Source organism: Scleropages formosus, chromosome 6 (genome assembly GCF_900964775.1).
Source record: "Scleropages formosus chromosome 6, fSclFor1.1, whole genome shotgun sequence".
Taxonomy (NCBI): Eukaryota; Metazoa; Chordata; class Actinopteri; order Osteoglossiformes; family Osteoglossidae; genus Scleropages; species Scleropages formosus.
The window spans coordinates 21672667-21698752 of record NC_041811.1 but is presented as its reverse complement, the minus strand read 5'-3'; the positions used below and the strand labels follow the sequence as shown (position 1 = coordinate 21698752).

Here is a 26086-nt window from a genome sequence, read left to right as displayed (position 1 = left end):
TAATATGTTGTCTGTGGTTCTAAGAAGGTATGAAAAAAAAAATGAGGTATTGGAGGTAAAAACACTGAAAACACAATAAACCCACTCTGTCAAACAGAACTTCCCTTTTTCCCCCACTTATCTGAAAAACCAACTTCCTACATGTAAAGTAAGACATTCAATGTCGTCTCTTTTGAGTCAATACATTTCTCCACTTAAAGGAAATATCACTAACAGCAATTGTACAATACCACCAAGGACCTTCTCTTCTGGTAAACATCCCTTTATTATGCTCTCGATCTCATTTTCTTTCCCTGATGTATAAATCGATGTATAATTGATGGTTTCTATTTTCAGACAGAGTAAACAGTCCTATGCCGGCAAACCAATCTCAAGCTTCAGCGATGTAGGTAAATCAGAAAGATATCCTGATACGCTTTAATCTGACTTCTGAACAATCACGTTCAGCAAGACAGTACACAATGCAGTGTCAATCAACAATGAAATTCGTCAGAATTTTTTAAGTCTGTTGGTGTTAGCGGATCCATCTGCAACACTGGGCTGATTCAGACATATTTATTTTTGTTTTATTTACAGTTTCTGATGTGCCTGCTTTTAACTGCAGTGAGAAGCTTTGGAGCAAATAGAGAAAATCTCAAAATTACTTTCCCCTGTCTGTGTCTCCAGCTTGCTTGTCCTCCAAACATAAGTTTCTGCATTGTGACATTTATAAAACTGCAGAATTGGTAGATTTTGGTAGGACATTAATCAGCTGCCGTTTTTTCCCAATGGAAGCATGCTAATTACCTCACTAAATCTTTTTTTAATATCCCAGGGGCTGGGGATAGCACACTTGGTTTCATTGGGAATGGCAAAAAGTCCAGCAGGGTTAGGGTTCTGAATTAATTAAACAGACATTTACGATTTACTGCAAATTTGAATTCAGGGGCTGATGCCAGACAAAATGTGTGCATAAATGTAGAATACAAACTTGAAATTTCCTAAGTGAAATAGTCAGAAATGAGGATTAACCTACAACTGGTAAACAAGATAATTAAAAAAAAAAAAAAATCTGGATAATGTTTCTGTTATCCTTGGATACAAATTGAAGATATCAGGATAGTTTTTTCTTCCTACATAACTACATATCATAAAAGTTTCTTATGAAGAAATGATAAAATTTAGGGAACACAACTAATCGACTTTGGATACGGATTTTAACTGTCACATGCTCAAAAAACATGATTAGTAACTCGTTGCATTGTAAAAGTAAGCAAAAATCTTCACAAATAATGCATCAGATACATCAGAATCTCAAAGCTGAAGAAAGCCTTTTTTCAGGCTATACATTCAGAATGAGGATTGTTGTTTATCAATATGAATTGGACTACTTTGCTTCATGTACAAGACACATCCAATTAAGCACAGAGGTGTAAGCCATTGATCTCTATTTGGCAACATAAAAAGCAGTAAAATACATTCTAAAGACGTGCCAGTTTCTAGCTACATTATCATTCTTTAGATATGTCAAGCTGATTCAGTCCCTGTTCGTCGCTGGACAGGAGCTTTTTATACAGTTCAGTTAAGGACAAAGAAAGCACAACAGTAACAACATCAAGCATTTACCACTCAGGTATTTAACCTCTGTAGCTTAATGGCATTATCAGCAAAAAACATCAAGAGGAAAAGGTGACGGTGATATAAAAGGCCATGCAAAAGAGTAAGAAAAAGGCAATTTTCCACAAATAGCCACAAAAACAAGCATGATACACTGGATATTTCCAACAGTCAGGGTATTCAATTCTGGTGTTCTTCTTCGCTGCATGGATCATTTCCTTGAACTATTATAAAGTACATGAATTGATCCTGTCGCTGTGTAGAGATTCTGTGCGCAGAACTCCGGTTCTTTACCGATAGTAATTCCGAGTTTGCTACCAGTTTATACAGCAAAGGCGAGGAAATGACGTGCTTTCATGGACACACCAGTAGACTCTAGTTTATTTTGATTTACTTAAAAAAAAGACATGTGTGACCTTTTGGCAACTTCCTCCATTCATTATATATTTACTGTATATTTTGTTATTGCAGACAACTTTTTGTTGTCATATTCTTCAATAGCATATGTTCCACGAAAGCACTGAAGACTACGAAATATCTGTAAGCAGGAGTCTAGAGCTCTTCGGAGCGAACAACGTGAAACAAAGTGACGTTGTAGAGCACCTGGTGTCCATTATTCCACGCATACAAGGCCCGGTCTCTTGGATTGTAGTCCAGCATAGAGATGTGGGAATACTTGTTCTGGAAGGCTATATCAATGTATTCATAGGTGGAGGAGTTAGTGTGAAAGGCGTAGTAAACCTTGGTGCCTCCGGAGTAGCCATTGGTGACATAAAGTGTGCCGCAGATCATGAAAGCCTCACCGGCGCTCCTCTTGGGATGGTTAGTGGTCCAGGTCTTGATGATCTGAAGGGTGTTGGGGTTCAGCTTGCTGATGACGATGTTGCCTGCATTCTGATTGGTGGCGTACACGGCCCACAAGCCTCCTTCGTCTACCATGAGGTCGATGTCAGAATGGCCACCCCATGCATAGTGGTACATGTTGTTGTAGCCCGCGTAATCCAACTGTCGTGACTTGCCGATGGAGGAGGTCCTGAAGTCAAACTTGATGATGATGTGGCTCTGGAATTTGTTGAAGTAGATGGAGCCGTTGTACACCACCTGTCCAGTGCCCGACCACGGATGGGGTAGCCGGTGTGAAGTGAAATTGTCACTTCTCATAAAATCTGCCATGGACTTGTATTCGCGCACAAAGCGGTTGTTGTGGTAGCCATCCATGTACCACACCTAGCAAGGACAAATGACAGTATGTGTTCAACAAGGGGTTTTGAGGCTAGCTTTTAACAAGTGGTATGCTACATAAGAGTGTTGTATGTCTTGTGAAAAAGATCAAACTCAGTAGAAACCATAATATAGGTGCAATTTGATCAATTCAGTTATCATGGAATGAGTTTTTGCTTTGGCACTGCAGTTTCAGATTTTGTGAAGTGAACCTCACAAATGTGTTTTATTCTGATTTGTTCTTTCTTATAGCTTCTCTCACCGACACAGCAAAAGACCTCAGGGCAATTGAACTGCCCTGGCCTTCATACGGCCACTACATTATACTTCTTGCCACATCAGCTGTGTGCATAGCTCTAGACAAGTGAATCTGCTAAGTGAATTAAATTAAAATGCAATGTAGACTTATGACTTGCATCACCCTACTGCGAGGTAAAAGCTCAGCTTTATTGCAGGGCAGAAAAATGAATGTCAATGCCTCCTAATAGCTAAGCAAGTACAAAACCCTTTCCCGGTGAGTAATTATTCTTCATCTGCTTCACCAATTGCACATAATACACTCGGTTACACAGAAAATATCAAAAGCTGGCTTTAGAAGTCAAGGATATCGAAGTGCTACTATCCACAGGGTGACACAGGCTTGGAAATATTGATTTGTGACAACTGCATGATATGGAAGTCTGCTGTGAAAATCAGTTCAATAGAATGCCTGCAGGTGATATACTCTTTTACTGGCGATTCCAGATGAAACTTTCTTATTGCTCTCATTAGGTTTGTAGAATGAATTGTGGAGCAGACAAAGGCGACAAAGCAAGCCTAAGTATAAATACAAACAGTGACATTAATCTCCCAGTTGAAATTTATTCATTAGTGACTCAGCAGTTGAACATCTGCAAAAACACTAAACACACTCTGACTGTCTCCCACTGAATTAATCTTTATAGCAATAAGGATAATGAAAACCTCAGCTTGCACTTATGGCTCAAAGAGTTTAATAAAGTGCTAACTTGCAGTATATTTGGCTGTTCAATGAAACATTACACCTGATGGAATTTATGCACCGTACCTGTATATTTCATATCAACTCTCCTGTTATTACCCCTGAGCAAAGTACATAACATGAATTGGTCCAGCAAATAGTAGCTGATGAGTAGCTAAATGTTGTAAATTGGTTTGGAGAAAAGTATCGGCAAAATTTCAAACACCGTAGATCAGTGAATTACCTATGTGAGTTCACTGCTTTTGATTTTAAAATTATGTTGTGAAAAATTACAGTGTCCATAACATCTGCAGTTAACTGGTAGAAAGTAAAACACAATGCACAGTTCACTGCGATAATATGAGCACTGCCAAATTATGACCCGGAGTTACCCTGGTATCTCCTTCAGGTGCCAGAGGATCCGTCATCCATGATCCAAACCTTGATCCAGATGTTTTTATTGTGACTGGGTCGCTTATCCCTGTTAACTTCCCACAAGCTGCAAGGGTGAGCAAACAGTAAAAACTCCTCCATCAAAAATCACACAGAAAAATGTATAACAATCATAAATACACTTATGTATATGTATTAATGCCAATATGTACTTACACACCATACAAATAAGGCACATCAAAGATGTTAGGCCCTGCATGAATGGAAACCAGTATGTCCACTGACTCCTTCCTTGTGGAGTGTTTATGTTGAGATTTATTAATATGTCATTCAGTGTAGGCCAAATATACCCTTATTTATCCAGTTTGTATTCCCTCTGTGTCTTGTTAACTCAGCTGCAGTATATTATGGTTTGAAGAAGGGAATCTTCCTCCAGGGTGGTAAAAGAGAAAGAGTGGAAGAAGGAAAGATGTTCATGATTTAAAGTCTTCAATCTGGATTTGGTTTGCTTCTGTGTGTGATTGAGGCATCCGAGGACAGCTGGCAAAGTCTCACAGAATCGTTTTTGGACTGCTGTCTAATAAAGCAATGCAGCCCTGATGTTAGCTCACAAGGACAGAGAACTACTATCCCTTAGACGTTGTTCTCCTTAGGCACTCTCCTACGTACCTCTGGTACTGCCATCATGCTACACTCACCACAAACAACTAATCTGCTTGCAAAATATCCTTATTTCTAGTTATTATACAGCTAAGAGTCATAGCCTTCTAGAAGCTGATCTCTAAAATGATGTCACAACCCAGACAGACTTTTTAAAAATGCTTCAACTCTTCCCTTTCCCATGATGATTGCAAGTTTTACTCTAGAATATGTAACTTATTCTTTGTATCTTATAGTTTGTACTGTAGTACAGGTAGAGCACACATTTTTCCACCATGATTTTATGATCCTATAAAATTCTTAAATATCTACATTATGCATATATATGTAAAATATTCATATTTCTTAGCACCAAATGGACCAAACCTCAGGGGAGTATGACTAATAAAGAGTTTTGGAGTTTATTTTGTCACAATGGGTAAATTACCAGAAATGTTAATTACAGGTTGTTATAAAACCTGACCATCAGAAATGTAGTTTAGGTTTCTGGCAAAAGCAAAATTATTTGCTTGTTTGTCACACTATTTCTGAATTGCAGGCCTACGTGTGTTCAGGAACCTTCTAAAATGTCACAAAATCTTTGTAAAATGTTGCTAAAAAAGAGCTCAAGAGTGTTATTTTCTCACATTTCACTCCTTTTAACCAGGTATGTTTAGTTTCATCTCCTGCTCCTAGGTGTTCTGCAGTGAGCAAATCAAGTGCTCGTGTTGCCAATGCAGACAATCCAAAGCACTGACTTAAATCACTTCCTAATCTCTAAGAGCCCAGAGTGGCAAACTCATTTCACCCGCTATGCTCCATGCAGCGTCCCGTGCTCAGTAAACACGACCCTGTGGCCTCTCCTCTAGGGATCATTACATTGCTTATGAAATGTAATTATGTAGTGAAGTCAGAGAGTCTAAATTAAATTCCCACTATTTTATTCTTCTTCTTTTCTCCCTCATCTAGTTTTTTCTTACTCTTCCTTCCTGTGTGTCTCACTGTGAAGCGAAATGCCAATAACCATTTTATGTCTTTCCTTTCTTTTCAAATTTCAAACGACTGAACATAGATCAGCAGTGATTCTTAATTATGCTGATGTAAAAAGGATGGACTGCACAAAAAAAACTACTGCTAATAGATTAATTTTTCAAACTAGGAAAAGTTTATTGTACTTTATTTCACTGCATGATGGATTTTCATCTTGAGGCTTAGGGAATGTTTAACTCTTTATTCCTATATCATTTAAGCAGTCTAGTTATTCCAGTTTATAGTAAAGTAAGTTTGTTCGGAAAACTTATAATGTTCTAACATTCACACTTTTATGTCAGACCATCTTGACACAAACAGTATCATTCTTTACTGTAGTTCTTTTAATTGTCAGTTTGTATGTTTCACAGTGGGGGTCAGTAATAGTAAATTTTAGAAATGTTTTGATTTTGAAAGTGTGTGCTTTCAGTTTTTAAAAACATAATAGTTGTAACCCCTTTCTGCTGAGCTATTCCTAAAACATCATTTGCCATAAATAATATAAATGAATAGTAAGTCAAATCAAAGAAAGTAATTTGTAATAATATTGCCCTTCAAGGGAACTATGTGTTTTAGGACTTCATGATTTATGTATGGCTTTCCTTTGTTTATCCAAGTTACAGCACGTTCTTTAAAACTTTTTTAAGATTTATTATTACTGTAAATAAAGGGTGAAAGGTTTCAGGAATTTTGTTATAACCTAGCATCAGTATCTGACAACTAAAATGTGGATGAGAAACCAAACCACGAGTTGGTGGAGATTGTGCTCACCTTGCATTATGCTTGATGTCTCCAAGGCTTGAATTGAAATTTCAATTAGTGTAAGGCATTCATCATAGAAGTGAGCTGACAGCTCATCGTGAATGTTACAGTAAAAATTACATTTGCTTTTGCCTGAAAAACTTGTAAAAGGAACACTTGCAATAGAGGAGAAGGCTGCATAGCCATTCATATTACTGTAAACTCTTTGGACTAAACTGTAGTTAAATGAAAAAACATAATGTATTATCTTCATTTCTCATCAACAGTCATTAAAATTTACAGTTTATACTTTTTATATTTACGCCCTGAGTTGCCGGGTTACGTTCCGGTTCCCCGTGACCCCATATGGGACAAACGGTTCAGAGAGTGTGTGTGTGTGTACTTTTTACATGCTATACTTTTTTATGAAACATATTATTCAAGTTATTTTTCAGATATAGTAAATATAATGCTTTATGACTGCACTATTGGTAATAAGCATGACAAGTATCCTAGTGTAAAATTTTATGCCTCTTTTGAAAAGCCTTTGAGAATGACAAATATGTACTTCAATATTTGAGAAAGATAAGCAGGAACATGTGAGAGGTCCTACCTCCTCTGGACAGGGCTCAGAGTAGACTGCACTGATTTATCCTCTAATTGTTTTACAGTGAGTTGCCACGTTCCATGCTAGGTTCATGGGTTTGGGGCCTGCATCGTCACATCTGTCACTCTTTCCTTCACTGGATATCTAAGTAATATTCATCCTTCAGTCAATGCCCACAAGCAAAGCCAACTCAGTCCTAAAGGCACAAGCCAATCACAAATGAGAGAAAGACTTGGAATTGGAAGTGGGAGCAGGTGAAGGGCTTCTCAGAGACCAGTGTGTCTCATCTGAGTTACTGCTCTTGACATCATGTCAATATATACACTGATTCTTCCTTCCACTTAAATAAGATGTTGATAGGATGTTGGTCATGCTCATCATGACTGGAATATGAATAGCAGATGTAACATTTAAAATAATGTGCAATATTACATGAGTAGATTATTTCTGAATGATTTCTTAATGAGGGAATCCTTGCAACTTTCAGAGCAAACAGTATGCCTGACTTACATAGCATTGTTATATCTCAACATGAAAAATTAAATAATTTAAAACTGTGTTCTTCAGCAAGGACATTACTGTAAAACCATATTGCTACTAAATTCACAAAATATTTAAAACAGTTCTGTAAATGTTGTGAATCTAAGTCAGATGTAACTGCAATGTGTAATATTTATGATGAGATATATAAAGTAGCAGTAAGTTACATGGAAAGCAAAAAAATATAAACTGTTTTATATTTTTGCAAAACTGAGGGAAACAGGAAAATGTGGACAGGTGCATTGTATATGTCAGGTGAGATGCTCTTGACAGGGGTGTTGCAAACTGTGTTTTGACTGTGCTGCAGATATGTGCCAGTGTATGCATTTTTGTCAGTATTTCAAATGGTTGAAGTGTGGTGCTAAAGTCATCTGCAGGGTGCCAGTAGCACTGACTGCAGTCTGCCCCCCATCCTGGGGCAGAATGGGGGGCAAGTTCCACCTCCTCTGAGCCTACCTAATTTTTGCATGCATGCTCGGAGCCTCTCCTCAAGATTTGACACTCTGTTCTGTAGCTCCTCGTAGTCATAGGCTCCCATCTCCTCCTGAAGTTCGTTTAGAACTGACGTCAGATTCTGGACTTCCTCTTTAAACTGCAATACCAATTTTGCATCGGCTTTGTACTCCTCCAACACTGGTATCAATGGCCTAAGTTCCTCCATTTTCGTTTTTATTGCCTGTAAGGTTAAAATAAGCTTGGTTCAGTGTCAAGCGTGCAAAATTCCTTTTCCAACACCTGTCTTACCCTGGCCTTACTGTCTCCCTACAGTGAATGCAGGATGGGACCTGTAACCTGCAGTGTCAGGCAGTTACTTTGTGCAAATTTACAAGCAAGACAAAATAGTCTAGAGTACACCGAAAACAATTGGGAAAGCACTTTATTTATCATCATTAAACATTTTAGGGTTACATGCTTTAATACCACACACAAACGATTTGTTTTGTTTTAGTAGCCATTTTCTGGTAACCAAATATGCACTGACGAAACAGAAGGCCAGTAAAAAAATAACTCAACAAAAGGTTAAAAAGCTACTCATGGAATGCTTTCACAATTACATGCAGGAAGAGTGCAGTGGTGGTCAGGGATCCTTAGTGATAACAATGCTAAGTTCAAATCAATTGCATGATGCAAAAAAAAAAAAAAAAAAAAAAACAAAAAAAAAAAAAAAACATAAAATCAGTGGCCCAGTTCAGGGTAATATTGGTCAGAACTGCCTCTTCAGTCTTGCAGCATTGATAAAATTTCTTAAAGTTAGCCCTGCAAGCAAGAAGATGAGATACTGTTCAGGGATCTAGCTCACTAGCCTGTCTAATACACACATACAGTACACACAGAACCTGCACATTGCCAACAATGCATACATCACAGCACACGTTGACACACAGAAAACACAAGTCGGGTGGATGCTTTCAGCATGCACAGAGTATTGCAGAGACACTGGGGTGCAGGAATGTGTCAAGATGTGCAACGTTTCCATCAATCAGTTGTAAGAACCAGCAGATTGTACAGACCTCATAACTAAGAAGCTAAGAAACATTTGCATGCAATCCAACAACCAATACATTACAAAACACACAATTTAAAGGTGTGCTAAGTCCTTCCATATCTCAAATTAATAAATTCTGTGAGTAAAATTTGACGGAAAAAGCCATGGTATCTGATTTGTAGCACGGTGGTTGGATTAATGCAGATGTTACAGAGTCCTATGGAACACTATAGTGTATTTTTGGCATGATTCAGAGTGACAAAATGCACTTTAACACAATTACACATTTCTGCACCTAAAATAGTGTATTTAGCAGGAAATCCGACCACAAGTAAAAATTGTAATATTTTCACATTTTGTCCATATATTATTTTTATGGCCAATTTAGATGCAATTTTTGAAGCAGAGTGATGCAATAGAAAGCCAAATAAATATGGCATTTACTTGCAAGTTAAATTATTTTTTCTTAAAAAATTTACATTATGTATTGTTCTGTGGTAGGAGGTCTGCCAAAAATATATTACAACTCACCACACATGGTTACTCAGTGTTTTCTTATAGAATTCCCATATATGTACTTAGTTGTTTTAATTAATTTATGCTGGCTCTTCCTCTGGGCTTCACCATATCCTTCCCATTCCTATATGATGGAGGAGGCAGGATTCAAACTACCACTAGTGGGATCCTTGTCAGTTTTAATTTGTTGCCTTCTTTGACCAAATGCCACCCAAAATGCTATGTATCATGTTATAATAATTTAAAAAGAAGCTTACAATAATATCACAATGGCTAAATGGTCACTGCATATTTTGTTTTGTTTAGGTCTCTGGCTACAAAATGACTTTGACTATTTATCAAACTGTGAGCAGCACAGTGTTGGCACTGTCGGAATGCTGACTAGTAAAGGACTATAAATGCCACCTTTTTAAAATGCGCTTCTGCATGATATCAGCAGACAATCTGTTCAAAAAGGGTGAAGGTATCCCTTGGCAAAAGGGAAGGTTATGCTGAACAAAAACCTCTTAGGACAGGGCCAGATACTGATCCCTGACTCTATGGGTAATACTGATTGGAAAAAAAGAATTTTGGTTGAGAAAGGAATGCCAGGGTAGTGTACCTTGTATTGCTTGGCAATATTTTGTTTGTGGCTCTCTTCCACCTGTCGAAATTTGGTCTCCAGACCACGCAACTGAATCTCCATCTTCTCTACATACTGAAGGTCCCTCTGCGTCCGCTGGTCCAGCACTTGGATGGATTGTGTCATGTTCTGGACCTGGAAGGAGGCAAGCAGAGAAATGGATAGGTTCTATGACACATGTAGCTGTCATTATACCAACTGGTTACCCTAAATAATTAACTTCCTGTTTCAAACTTGCCATGCTGTGCGAAAATCTTATAACAGTCCGTTGAGATACAATTCAAAGATCAACTACTTGCAAAAAACCTTTTTAAACCCTTCCAACTTCATTTCAAATGCAGAACAAATGAATTCCACTTGTAAAAGTAATGACTTGTAGATACTATGGACTCTGGTTTCCTTTCTATTCTAAATCTCTTTGAGCTCAGTAATGCTTTTGACACTGTCAATCGTGACATTTTTTTTTTTTTTTTACCATCCTGTCCTGGGACTCTCTTCGGAATTCTGAATATTATACTTAAATGGTTCAACTCCGAGGGGTGCGGTGGCGCAGTGGGTTGGACCGCAGTCCTGCTCTCCGGTGGGTCTGGGGTTCGAGTCCCGCTTGGGGTGCCTTGTAACAGACTGGCGTCCTGTCCTGGGTGTGTCCCCTCCCCCTCCGGCCTTACGCCCTGTGTTGCCGGGTAGGCTCCGGTTCCCCGTGACCCCGTATGGGACAAGCGGTTCTGAAAATGTGTGTGTGTGTGTGGTTCAACTCCTATTTTAGTCACTGCCACTTCCATGTCTTGCTCAATAATTTCAGTGAAAATAAGGATCTCATGTCAGGTGTACCTCAAGGCGTGATACTAGGCTCTCTGCTATTTAATGTGTACATGTTCCTACTTGGTCACATACTAAAACCAAATCAAATATTCAGGTATCATTTTTGTACTCATAAAGCTTAAATCTACATCCGTAACTAACTTTATATTGAAGCAGCTGTCTTGTCAATATCCAAATGCATTTTTGATAATAAATCCTGGATGACTCAACAATTTGTAAATGTAAATGGTGACAAGACTGAGGTCATGCTTCTTGACACCCCTCAAGTCTTACACAAGGTAAATGCTGGATCCAAATGTGTCATTGAATCTAGAGAACAAAACTAGGAGTACTATTTGACCCACCCTTCCACATGGATGAAGGATTATAAAAATACTGTTTTCACCTGAGAAACATTTCCGCACTGTGTCCCGTTATCGTTCTCTGTTGCTGAAATGCAAGTTAACACATGGAATTGAGTACTGTTAATGCACTCTTTTCTGAAACCTCAAAATCCAAAACTTTCGGTATGTTCAGAATTCAGCAGGTGGAATCATAATCAACTGACTTCTAAATCCTTATGCTGACCTCTATAGCTGTACATTGCAAAAAAAAAAAAAAAAAAAATCAATGGTTTCACAACAGAGGAACGTCCAGTGTGTGAATAGTAACAAAATACGTGTAACATTTTACCTGCAAAGACATTTAAAATGTAATGCAAAATGTGAACTCCTATGGAGCACAAATGGAGGTGGTCCTGAGGATATTTTTGGACACTATTAGAGTTTATGATGTTGGTGAAGAATACTATATGCTTGCAGAAAGCAGAGAGACATGACTATAAGATGAGAGGCTTCAGGGAATTCACCTTCTCCAGCAGCTGCCTCAGCTGTTTGGTTCGTGCATCCCGTGAACACATGGCCTGCTGGGGGGCCACCACGGTGCAAATGCACCTGCCCTCACTGTCCTGGGCTGAGCTGTAGACCTGCCATGACTCCTCTGGGTTTGCTGGCAGCACCTGGACACATGTATGGTAGGAAGGGGAGAAGAAGGAGGGTGAGGAGTAGTGGTAGTGTGGGTAATCAAGCAAAAAGTTTGTATAAAAAGCATTTGGATGTTCTAAACATGCAATCATCATTTAGGGTACAGTAAGTGCCATCAGGTTAAATTTGACTCATGGCAACCACTCACAAGGTTTTCATGGTAAGGGAGGTTATGAAAGTGACTAACCATTCCTTTCTTCATTTATTTTGCCTGTGAGGAAATCCACACATAGAAGACAAGAACATGCAAATTCCATACAAACTCAATCCTGGTGAAACCTGAGATCCAACTGTTTCACCATGGTACTGGGCAAAATTTTAAATGTTCAAAAGTAACTCCACATCACCTGGACTATCTGGTCTCTGTTCTCCAAAGAGTCATTTTTTATCATTTATTTAACTTTTATGATATGATCTTGTGTGAGGACGTAACATGTTGTGTATGCAACAGCAAAACGTAGATATCTAGTAGTTATATTTACTGTACATCATTAAGATGCAAGACACGACAGCATTATTTAAATGAACATCATTCTGGCACATAACAATTAAATTACTTCTTAAAGAGCTGAACAAATTCAACAATCCACAAAGAGATTTGAAAAACCATGTTTGTTTGGACACCAGCTGGAACACAATTCAAACAGTCAGCTCCTAGGCCTTTTGAATAATTAACAGATCCATGCTTTGAGGATTTATCCAGGCTAACATTGTCACATCAGAGTAAATAATCATCTAGGATCATCTTTGCGGCCAAGAATTTTAGAGATTTACTTCAATGTGCCATAAAAATACCATTATCATTGTCAAGATTAAGCCATTGAGAGAATGACTTTTCTAGATTAAATCACTTCAGTCAGGTTAAACGCTGCTTGTCCACCATTCATCATTCTTCCAACTCAATAGTGTAACTGTCAGATATGCTAAGCTAATCACAAACAGCATGTGTTAGCCATTATGAAGATCTTTTGGTCTATGCAAACAATCAATAATTTTACTACATTTATCATAGAGAGATTAAAAAATATGTAATGTTGCAACTATATGCCTCAGGTGTTTCATTTTTTTTCCACAAGGCAGACTATTATTCCATACTGTTATTGTTATTGCACTGTTTATGCTTACAGTGGGCATCAGCCCCGAACCTACCCCCAAACTATATCTGACAGCTGCCATTGGAATGGACTTGTTCCTCAAGTGGCCCCAGTTACGAACATTTAACAACATTTCTAAAAGGTCTTTCACGGTGACCTGAGGCAGAACTGGAAGAAGGGGCACTGTGTGTAAATTGTTTGAAAAAAGTGTATGTTACACATTACCGTGTTTTTGCTCCAGTTCCCTGAAAATTGCTGTTGATTGTTTCAATTAAAACCACCTCCTGAAATATAGCCTTTCTTCCCATTAATTAACATATACATGAAGGGTCATTGTTCTTTATTGTCCAACGCTGTTTAATTCCCCATTGTTTATAGGATATAATGGGGAGAAATAAAAACTTGGAGAACAGCCATCAGCCTCTGCCAAATCCAAGCAGTCCCCGAACTAGACACACCCTGGTTCATTACAGTGCTGTTTCACGTCACTCTTGCTGGCCTTTTGTCACACTCCCATTATTATACTGGTTGCTTTCACAGTAAATGATTAGAATCCGGTTGTTTAGAATCTAGAACTGAATTTACATACACTGTTTTGATGCATAGCACTGCATAAAATGCATAACTACACAATCATGCACTTACACAGTTACACAATGCAAGCAGTGAATTAAGATCTGACAAGTTTTAATAAAAATATTTTAATTTAAATTAGTAGCTATAAGAAAACAGAGAATAAGCTCTGAAGGGAATCCAGGTATTCTTTACTCGACAGGTGTTCTACAAACCGGTCCCACTTGATGCAACACGCTGCAATAATTACCAGCTAAGTAAGTGATCACAGCAAAGGTAAGAAATCCACAGGAGATGTGTTGCGCTTTGAGGTAACTCAGAATGAGTACCCGACTCTTTTTTTTTTTTTAATCATAGCCAGCCGTCTGTCACAGATTTTTAAATTTTGTGTGTGAACAGTAGTCTCTGATGTTAGTAATTATATAAGCTTTAATTGACAGACACTATGTATCGCCTCCTAATTAATATGTATCGCCGTCTCCCCATTGTCTTTCTTGGGTAATTTCGCAAATTTATCAGTTACACAATTTTCTTTCAAAATCACTTCAGGGCCTTTTAGTACCTTGAACTATCATATAGACGCGTAGAGTATAAAACAGTAAAGCTAATGTTACTTATGGATCAATGCTAATATATAGTATACAAAATTTGTTGAAACAAGAATTCATACACGTGGCAGGTTGAGCTCCAAGCTGCCCCAATGAGCCTTTCCGATCCTCCTTCGTTAAAATAAATCCAGTCCTTACAAGGAATGTCGCGCTCTTTCCCAAACCCTGCCCTGAAGTGAGCTGGGGGGTCTTTGTTCCTCGCGCCAGCGGAAAGATCCAGTCTTGCATCCTGATCCACATTTCTCAACATGATGTAAAAAGCTTCTCTACGCAACGACACCAGGCTGCATGCTTTTAATTGCCGGCTTCACTACTTCTAATTAAATTTAGACGCCGGTTATTCTCGCTTGAATTCCATATGAAACGGCTCAAAAATCAGTAACGCAATAATAATAATACTAATGATATGTCACAGTGAGTCTCAAGGCAGGCACTCAGTGTCGAACTTACTCCGATACTCCGATCGGGGATACCCCCGGGTGCGGCTGCGAGCTTCGTGGTGTTGAGTCCCACCAGGGAGGGCAGGGTCTGGGACATCCAGTTGGTGATCATGGCCATGGTGCTGAGCACGACCCCGATCTTGAGTAAAGGCACCGACATGTCTGCGCTCTGCGTCCCTCGCTCACCTTCATTCTACACTCGGCAGCGCCCGAGAGCCCTGCAGCCCGCGGCTCATCATGGTGCCCAGAAACGCGCGCTGCGACACCTGTGTGCCCGCTTCGGAGCCCTGCGCCTTCGACATGGCTGGACACACGACTGAGCTGCGCTTGTTACTTTGCTCTCGTCTCGTTCGCTTTCTTTGCTTGCTTATTGTACTGACGCGGAACCTCCTGGCCGTCGCTCTCGAATGCTCTGGGATGGGGATGGTGTCCCGGAGCGGCGCGCCGCAGGTGCACCCGTGAGCAGGAAGAATCCCCGAACACTGACTCCGCTCGGGAGTCCGATCGGTTCCGTTAAACGCTCGTTCGCTCGTTCTCTCGTTCGCTCGCTCGCTCCTGTGCTGTGAACGTGCCGGCGGCCGCGCACCGTCTGCTCGAGATGCGCCTCGTGCCGCGGGTCTATATAACAAAGCGCGGCGTGATGTCAGGTCCACGGTGCTCGTGAAACGCCCACCCGCGTGTCACCGGGGACCCTCGCCGGAGTTGTTTATGCGATCATTCCGCATTTAACCCCTCTTAATTATGAAAGAAAGAATAAAATAAAACACTCTCTCTGCAAAGGCTGCCTGCAGTTTTTTAAGAGCCAGCGGACCGAAGTAGTTGCTTCATCGAGCATTTTTAAACACATTTACCGAGTGGAATAAAATACACACACACACACACACACACACACACACACACACACACACACACACACACACACACACACACACACACACACACACACACACATTTTCAGAACCGCTTGTCCCATACGGGGTCACGGGGAACCGGAGCCTAACCCGGCAACTCAGGGCGTAAGGCCGGAGGGGGAGGGGACACACCCAGGACGGGACGCCAGTCCGTCACAAGGCACCCCAAGCGGGACTCGAACCCCAGACCCACCGGAGAGCAGGACTGTGGTCCAACCCACTGCGCCACCGCACCCCCTCTGGAATAAAATAATCTATAAATAATCAAGACTAATGAAAATGCAAACGAAGCATGTTCGAATATTGTTCTTCCATCGGAAACGTCGTGTTTTGCACACATTGATTGAATGAAATTATGTAGCTCGGTGACAAACCAAGGTCCCCACATAGAAATAACCCGAGTGTGTTAGTCAGGCACTAGATTATGAATTAATTGAACGCGCGTAGTTTGTATTTCCCCGAAGAGTACTTTGTTTCTGAGCGAGAACTGCGGCGACAAAGAGCGCGCGTAACTGCCGCTGAAAGGCTCAGGTTCTGTGACCGCCGCCAGTCCTTTGTCACCGTGTGAGCGCGGAAGGCTCGGTTTCAGAAGGACTCTGTCGCCACCCTGTAGACGCTTGAGGTATTGCACCACGCGTGCGCGTCGCCTGTCCGCGCGGAAGCTCGGAGCGCCTGGACACACATAAGGCATTGGAATGCTTCGATACTCATCTCAGCGACTGAGTGAGTAAAACCAGAACTATTATATTGAACAGGTAACTGAAACTGAAACTAAACTCTGAGCTTCTCAAATGACCACCTATTTTTTTTTTTGCTGTAGCAAGTAACGCCGCTACTGTCTGAAACTGTTCTTTTCAGTTTCACTTGACACACTTCCACTTAGGGAACAGATGTCCACTGCTTTAATGACCTTTTTCCCCCATTTTTCATTGTATTTGTTATGTATGTAGTTCTCTTGAAAAGGTCAGGCCTTTCAAAATATTTTTTTACTGGTGAAATTGTGTTTTCTGGGCCAAATGAACTGGTCATATTCATTCATTCATTCGCTGATCCTTTTCTCCGAAATTTCTTGCCGTTATTTACCTGTTTATACCCAGATTACCTGGATCAACTCCTGGGTCAAAGGTACTACAGCAGAAATTGAAACCCAGGCATCTCATTTGCAAGGTGAAAACTTGAGCCACTACACTACACTAATGTCCTCATTCATTCAGCAATTCCTTTTTGTTGATTATGAGACATGTCTACAAGAGAAAAAAAATGAATCCTAAAAGCGGGCCACCCCAAAATTTGGAGGAAATACACAACAGATTTATTGATGGCTTGTCAGATATCTTGAATTTCACTCTGTTACAGAATTTGATTCTTTATACAATCTAGTCTCGATATCTTGCTCACAGGTACACCAGCAAATTGTAAGCAGAATTGTAACTTTTTGCCACTGTTCCATTTCCCTATACTGTAGTACTGCTGTTTGCAGTCATGACAGTGTAATGTTCATGCTTGTGTGTCTTTGTGTAGTTTAATAGAAAAAAATCATACACGGTTTAGTCATCATTCTGCATGCAGGGGGCAGCATTCTTTTCATTCAGTATCCACTCTGATGAGAATTTCAGAGCCAGAGACAGGGATCTCCCGCAGAGCTAACACACGCTGGATGGACAGGTCTGCTGTTATGCATCTCTTAATACAGTCAACAGTCTCTACGGAAGATGTTCAGGCCGATGCCCAGAGCCACCACAGCGCAGTGCTTGTAAGTCACATATCAGATGATCTCTGCTGTCCTTTGTTAGAGAAGTCTACCACTAACCATGGTCCACGTGGAACCCCAACCTAACCTGAATGCATGTGGCCCTCAATTCCTAGAGGCTGACACCATCAAGCATCAAATGTTACTGCAAAAAATCTTTTTTTTTTTTTTCCCTTGTCAATTCAACACCACTCTCTCCCCATTATCATAATCAGCCAGGTGGCTTGTGTTTGTCATAAATTATTAAATGCAATGACGGTGACAAATTCAATATGCTTTACGACTAATCATGTTTTTTTTTTTAAACAGACACAATGAAAAAAAAGTTATTTTTTAAAATTCCTGACCATCAGTAAATATGAAAACAAGTTTTTAATGTAATTTTTTCAGATGTCCTCTAAATGTTTTTGAGGAAAGGACAATGGAAGAGCAGGGGATATCATTTTAGTGAATCCTACATTGTGTTGCAAAAACGATAAATACATGACAACTCTAAGTATTACAGAGTGTCAGAAATTATTTCACTCAGTGCAATAATCATATAAGTTCATGAACATTTAATGAAATGTAACAAATGCTTGTTACACTCAATATCTCCATGAATTTCTTTTGGATAAAATGTTTAATAATTCTGACTTTATCAAGACAGTGACAAAAATGTAAATGTAGCTGCAACTCTACAAAGGCTGGAAGCTGTACAAATTTTATCAACAATACTAGGACCTCAAACACATTTACGTAAGGATTTAAGATTTGTGAATAATCGCATCCAACCATCAATTACCAATCACCATATGTCCAGTGTAAGGTCAAAGTGGTGTGGAGGTTATCCTGGAAGCAGCATCAGTCCATTGCAGAGCAATCACACACTCACTCATACACACATTTACATTGACTCATTTAGCAGACATTTTTCTCCAAAGCAGTAAAGACAGTTTAGAGTCAGCAATTCACCTGAAACACATGCTAGTAAGTTTTTTACTAATTTAGGTCATGATTTTCTCCAAATCAACGTACATTGCTAAGCTTATTGCAGTGTTTCACCCATTTATACAGCTGGGCAATGTTATGACCCCTGGGGCAATACCTCTAGTGACCAGTGCACCAAAACTGCACCAATTGCATCTTCTTCTTTGCATATGCATATAGCACCTGAAAATAAACTCTGTACTTATGTTGAGCATTATCCATATCATGAGATCATGAGACGTAGTTCTTTCATTGGAACAATTCAGTGTAACTAACATGCTGAAGTTTACTATAGCACGGGGGTGAGATTCTTCTGAGTGCAAATCGGTGGTGCAAGAAAATCCTGCAAACACAGGAAGAACATGAAAACCCCACAAAGACTGAGCTGAACCCATATCGAAACCCACAACCCAAGAGCTGTGATACATCCGCACAAGACGCTACACTACTGAGTCCCCTTCTGTAAATAACTTCTGAACAAATAAACAACAAATAGTGGTATTATTTAGTAGTAGCAGTACTTGTTATATTTTACACGTTATAACTGATCTCTGTACTTTCACAATTAGTAGAATACAGGTTACTAAGCAAGCTGCCAGATTTCACAGTGTAGAATATGTGCTTTACTGTTCAGACTGTTGACAAAAGAACAGCTGCTGAAATGACAGGTCTAAATGTTCCACCTACACAGTGCTGTCAGCTGTGGGAAGGCATGAGGAAAACTCAAGTGTACACTTTTAATGAGCATGTAGTACATTGCAAAATATAGCTCAAGACTGTTATGGTACAGCAGTAAGCAATTTTTCTGTAAAATGGAACTATCTCTTTCTCTCTCTATATATATATAAAAATATACTGTATATATATATATATATATATATATATTTAGTGACAGAGAGAGTTAGAGAGTTAGTGCAGATGTCATACAGTACTGTCACACTTCTTAATACATGTTTGCAGTACATGAACTTTTGAATTTTGCGCACCATTGAAACCACGTTGGAACTTTCATTCTGCTGTAATACAATTACCTGGCAACAATTACTGACTTATGTAAAACATGCTTTTTAAATATATTTTTTTCAAGCATCTTTAAGGAACTACAGAAATACTGAAAGGAAATAAAATTTAGTGAACCACACACATATTTCCTTTCAAGTTATTCACTGGCTTTTTAACACCTGATGCCAAACATGTATTGCAGCTAAGATGCTACCTTTCTTTAAACAACATACAGTATTCTGTCTAGCAAGGCCCAGACATTGCTCTTGTCTACTTTTCTATTACTTTGTAAGTAAACACACACCTCACACTCCAGTTTATCATAAATAAGAAATATGATATACAGGATCTCAAAAGCCCAGTAAAAAGCAAGCCTTTGTTGTTCCACAGGTGGCCCCTTGTGAACCATGTTTAAGGGATTTTGAATTAAAAATTAAAAACACCTCTAAAATAATCGCTTAAAAATTTAACATCATTCTCTCTTACCATTCTTTACAAAACACACAAATACTCAGTTACCTCCACTTTTCCTATTACCCTTCACATTCTGTACCCTTGCAGCTAAACTAATCCCCAGCCTAAGAAAATGAAAACTTATAATGTTCAGGCAGAATCTGATGAAGGATTTGCATTGTGTAAATTAGGGCCTCTGCTACTGCACACATACATTACCCTATAAAATTCTTCTAGAAAATTTTGAAGAAAGGAGGTTGATAACTTAGAGGTAAATGTTCGCACAATCAATTAGCAACTGCAACTAAGAAAATTAAAGAAGTGGCATTATAAAGAACAACAGCCAGGCTTCATAAGAACTCAAGCTGATGACTTGGATCACGAAATTCTCGTTTATCCTTGTTTTTTGTCTTTCAGGATATTTGTGGATTACACATTTAGTAATGCAATGATAGAAGCGCCACCATTATGATAATTATGAACAAAAAATTTTTAATGGGAGTTGAAAACAAAATGATCAAAAATAAATGGAATCCTGAAAGCTATTTCTCTTATGACTATACCTATATTATACAGTTTATTTAAGCTAAAATGACCAAATGTAATTAACACCAAATATCCAGATATTTCGTGATTAATAAACATGCGTAACACAGGCTAACTAGGTAAGGTACAAAGAGGAGAAAAATGGCAGGTCTCTAACTTGAATGTAATAGGTCATTAAAGAATCACAAAAACAACAGATGTGTGCATGCAGTCTCTCCCCACAGGAGTAAATACTTTGATTAAAAGCTAAAACTGGGAGGAGACATACCACACTGATATGATAATTTTAATCAAGCACACCAGAGACACCAAAGAATAAATCCAAAAATGTGCTCCTTATAAATGCAAAACTGCAGGGGTGTCCACAATGACTGTTTTTTATTCATTTTTTTTAATATTCACTTCCTGTAACCATTTATGGACTTAGAATTTGCATACATAAAAATGTTTTTATCAAGTATAGTTAACACAAGGCTAGATACTGATGCAAAACATAATCAATATAAAAAGAAAACCGAACGAAGGTTTCATCAGAAATTAGTTACATGTATTATAACCCTATGATTTATGCATTAAAATCAATTTTTTAGATGTGGCCAAAAGATCTGACAGTATTAATGGAAAAAAAGCTTCCTCTAACAACTTAATTAGGTAAGTCAAATCTGTAATACTGCATAATTTCTCAAATGGAACTGCTGACTAACAACTCTCATTTAATTACAGCTGTCTACCTCTCAGCGAGTGATGCTACATATTCTCGCTTGTGCTTTACTTTTCCTCTCATGAAGGAAGTTCCCAAAGACTGCACTAAGTAGGTCAACTCAGCTAAAAGAAGCAAGTCATTTGGAAGAAAAAAAAAAATCATTCAGACCAAAAAGTAATGAAAATGGATTACATTAAATGCAGGTCCCCTGAAACCTTTCACCAAGACTCATATAACCTTAATGACTCGTCCTGCTTCGTGATTCATTTGGCTATAATGCCCTTTCCAAGGTAGGTATTGTAATTCCCCACCATTAGGAAGATATGGGTAAAGGAAATGCAAAATTTCTGCATTTCTGCATAAAATGACAGGTAATACTTGTTTTTATTAGAACTCCCACTCTGCAAGCAACCTAACCTTGAACTTTTCACAGCTGTCCATGAGCGGCTAGTGCCATCAGCATTCATTGCAGTGAATGGCTTTGCTTTAGAAGTCCACCAAATACAGAGGCCTCATTAAAATTCTCTGTGTTTTTTTCTTTCTTTATTTATTTATTTATTTCTTTATTTATTTATTTGGAAAAGCCTGCTTCTCTACACTCAATTAGGCAATACTTTAAGAAAGCTGCAACCTCAAAGAAGCTCAAAACTGAACTGTAATGATGCAGCAGTTTGTGCCAGTGTTTAATTGGAGTCCAGCCCCTTAACCTCTGTGTTTCCTTATCCTCTAATTAAATCAGTTTGCAAAGCAATGCCTTATAGTGCATTACATGCCCTCTTGGCCTCTACAAATTAGTATGGAATAATTAAGGGGCAAACAATGAGATGTGCATGTACGATACACTTAAAAACTTCACAATTACATTTTTTATTGAACACTTTCATATACTTTCACCTAAACCAATACTGGCATCTGCCTTCCTACTTTGAAAACATTTCATTACGTTGGTAGAAACAACATGGAAAAGATTTTAAAAATCTGCACAAAATACTTGAAAGTACAAAAAAAAAAAAAAAAAAAAACACTAGTCTGTACCTTATACTATCAGAGGAATAGCGCAAAACTGATTAACACTTTCTGTAAAAGTTCTTACATGCGATTACCATGTGATATTTTTCATGTATGAACATATATATTATACACTCACACACCTGTGTGTGTGTGTGTGTGTGTGTGTGTGTGTGTATATATATATACGTATATGTATTGTATATATAGTACATATAAACACACACCATCTGAAACCATTTGTCCCAAGTGGGGTCACAGCAAACCGGAGCCTAACCTGGCAACACAGGATGAAAGGCTGGAGGCGGAGGGGACACATCCAGGACAGGACACCAGTCTGTCGCAATGCAACCCAAGCAGGACTCAAACCCCAGACCCCCCAGAGAGCAGGACCCGGATATATATATATATATATATATACACACACACACACACTGTACATTCATACATATATAATGAAACTGCATTGACTGTTGGAGAAAGCAGATATCGGGTGACTTTGTCAGATGTTGCTAAACGGCAACCTGTCAATAGCAGTTATGTAAAAAATAAATTAATAAACAAAAAACCACAAACAACAGCATGTTTGTTCACCTCCTCTGGCCTCATTCTACTCAAAGAAGTCATACTGTGAGTTTTGAAAGCTTAGCACTGAACTTTACATTGTGTGCTTACAATAGTGGTCATCCAAGACTGACATTCACAGAACTGTGAGTGTGTTTATGATAAAATTAAACATATTAAGGTGAAACTGGTTGATTTTAGGTGTTCGGAGGTATTGCATATCTTGAGGTATAATGTAGAAAATATAAATCATAATTACTGTATGTGAGAAAATACTCCAGTTAAAATAAAAATGTGGAAATCTGAAACTTCTAAAAAAATGATGAGGAATGCAGTGAGCAAACTTATCTTATAAACTTCCAAATAACTTTTAGTGCACTTTAGGTTTTCTGGAAAATTACAGGTAATTTTGCATTTATACAGTTTTCATACTTTTAAGATCAATCAAAGAAGCAGGCTTTTAAATAACTGAATCCAATATTTAATTTTTGTCAGACAGAAATTGCGCTAGTTACACTTCACAAGGAGTCAGTGAATCTAAGGGATCCAGGTTATGTGACAATATGTAATAAAAGTAAGTTCTTTTCTAAATTACGTTTTTAGATAATCAAAGATAAATGTTTGGATAGATGTTTTGTTGTTTCTTTTTCATATTACAAAAAAATTCAGTGTCTTCCTTCAACTGTTCATCAATGTTCAGATTTAACAAGACTCAATTTATTTATAATCAGTGATGCCAAATTCCTAAATATATGGTATTATGTGGATCCTATGGAGTATATGTTTTATAGTGCCTTACTACATCAGGTGCAAATTTATTATAAAACAGTAAGAAGGCCTTATGAAATTCGAAAAACCTGTCCCTAGAGATCTGTGATATTTTAACACACAACTGTTCCACTTGTTTAAAATTTGTGATTTATGAAATTCTTTTCAGCATAATCTGTAAAAACAATTTGATTGTGTTACCTTTAGCACACATGTCTACAAAACCATTTTAAATCATCACACCTTGGGAAGCAAAACACAGTTATTAAGTTAAACTTAACAGGAGACAAGGGCCATTTATTATCCATCCTCTGTGTAGCTTTTGCAACATGTGTTACATTTTTTTGCAGCTCTGTAAATCAGAAAAGGTGACACTTCAAGCAAAAAAAAAAAAAAAAAACACAATATACTGATATGGCATACAAAGTGTGCGGCATCCCCGAGAGCGATAAAACAGAGGAGAAAGTCAAGCTTTGCGTGGCTCCACATGGTTTTAGAAATGTAACTAATTCATATATTTATGCAACTATAACAGAAGTATTTAAAATGCATATGTTGGTATATACAATGTATGTATGTATGTATGTATATATACACTACATATATACATATACCATATACAGTATATCTACACACATACACACCCATACATATATATATATATATAGCCATATACCCACATACGAGACAGATATTGTACGTTTATAATACTTCAGCTTAAAAGTTTTCAAATGAACTTATTTACCCGTGTATATGTGAGATGTACCAGGCAGAAGGACGAATGGAACGGAATGTCCTGGTTCAGTCTCTCCTGACACGCTGTATGGTATGGGTACCGTATGGTGGATGAAGGACGGATGATGGTACAGCGGTGCAGTGCTCATGTAGAACGGGCTCAGCTGAGAACACCAGCAGCAGCAGCGCACCTGTTTCAGCTCGGAGGTCTCATCGCCGGAAACAGGGGACCAGGGGACGCGTCAGCTTAGAGCGGAGCCTCGCACCCCGCCGTGTCCCTTGCTACTGGTCACGCTGGACAGGCTGAAAGTGTACCAGCAAGTTTTAATGGGAAGCCAAAGGGCGACGCACAACTGAAGAAAACGGCGACACTGATTTACAGTCCGCGCGCGCTGTCTGCCGCCGAATCCCTGTGAAGTTGTAAAAGAAGAAGCGCGAGGGCAGGGACCGAGCGCGGCTCTGCCTGCGAAATGTGCCGTAACGGTAACACGAGTCTTCCAGGCTGCTGCTGGACAACGTGGTCGTGGATAGAGCCGCGTGTAGGCAACGTGTAAAGCGCGTGCAGACGGCGGTCGGGCGACGTTCGGACTGTTCGGACAAGGTTCCGACAACGTGCGAACCGCGCCGCTGGCGAGGCAGCTTTCGGACAACAACACCCCGCACCGCGAACGCAACCTCAGATTCACGGTGAGCCGAGGGTACAGAAAACCCCGCACACACGGAGTGTAAGAGCGTGTGCGAGCGCCACGCGGGACCCTCTCGTTCAAGTGCCCCCCTTTTTTTTTTTCTGTTTTTGTTTTCTATTTCTTCGCCTCTGTTGCACCTGTCATGATTTTGCGCACCTCGACGGGCTGCAGCCCATATGAGACGCGCACATTACAACTACGCCAGTGTTGTGGTCCACGGTCAGCCCGTTCTCCGCCCGCGTTCCTTAGCCACCCTGAGCGCATCCATCACGCCACGCCACGCCACGCCACGCCACGCGCGATCTCATCGCACCGCTCTTCTTAACGAGGGAAAATGGCGTTGCGAACCTACTTGCGTGAGTTCTGTGCCCATCAGGACGAGGAGGGTGAGACTCAGGAGCTTGTTGGCGGGCTGCATCTCTTGCCTCCGACGTTCGGAGCGGCGCTTTTCTCACATGCAGGGGATGTCCCTTCGCCTCTCCGTGCGCTCTCTGTCCCCCCTTGGCAGAGTCCTCCTCTTCGGCTCGTGTCCCCCGCGAACCCTTCAGCACTAAAACACGCGAAAGCAGCGCATCGGTTTCGCGAAGCCGTCGCTTTGCATATTTATCTCACCCGCCGTTTTTTACGCCCCGTCTCTTCCTCTCCGTGAGAAATGCCGCTTTAGTTCGGTGTTCATATGCAGAAGAAAAAAGAAAAGATTCGGCGCTTCCCTAATTGCGACTTCTTATTACGAAAAAGTTTGCCTCGCGAAGAGGAGCGCGCAGCTGAGCACGAGATGGGTTTTTTGGGCGGCAGGAGCTAGCCACGGTTCTGAAAGCGGATGTGACGTCACGCTGCGAGGGAAATTCAAGCGAAGTCGAGCGAACGACAAACGACGGGTGGAGAGCGAGAGAGAGAGGAGGACAAAAGTGTACGCGCGGAGGAGGAATTCTCATTAAAGGAAATCATTAAAACCTTATTTGTATTAAATTTAATTACTTTGTTGGCATCTTTGCGGATGAACTTCTCTGCTGCGATCCATTTACTGGATATTATTTCAGCAGTCAGAGAAAAGACAGCCTTG

General features: G+C 39.6%; 1 protein-coding gene across 2 annotated transcripts; it reads right to left on the bottom strand.

Moving 5' to 3' along the window:
* Window positions 1-1196: 1196 nt before the first annotated feature.
* On the bottom strand, window positions 1197-25868 carry olfm1b (olfactomedin 1b). 2 transcript variants are annotated; one of them, XM_018736872.2, is made up of 6 exons: window positions 25376-25868; window positions 12039-12188; window positions 10349-10504; window positions 8202-8421; window positions 4189-4295; window positions 1197-2823 (listed from the first exon to the last, which is right to left on the bottom strand). In XM_018736872.2, the coding sequence occupies exons 1-6, from the start codon at window positions 25439-25441 to the stop codon at window positions 2149-2151; spliced, it is 1374 nt and encodes a 457-aa protein (XP_018592388.1). In that variant the 5' UTR covers window positions 25442-25868; the 3' UTR covers window positions 1197-2148. The 2 variants fall into 2 exon arrangements, with proteins under 2 accessions (XP_018592388.1, XP_018592387.1); XM_018736871.2 differs by lacking the exon at window positions 25376-25868 and adding an exon at window positions 14939-15788.
* Between the last annotated feature and the right edge of the window lie 218 nt (window positions 25869-26086).

Excerpts from the sequence above, each read along its gene's own strand:
- olfm1b (XM_018736871.2), bottom strand. The coding sequence starts at position 15,088 with ATGTCGGTGCCTTTACTCAAGATCGGGGTCGTGCTCAGCACCATGGCC. Across the intron at positions 12,189-14,938 it reads TCCCCGATCGGAGTATCGGA|GTGCTGCCAGCAAACCCAGA; the intron begins GTAAGTTCGACA and ends ACATGTGTCCAG. Across the intron at positions 2,824-4,188 it reads CACCTGAAGGAGATACCAGG|GTGTGGTACATGGATGGCTA; the intron begins GTAACTCCGGGT and ends TGTCCTTGCTAG.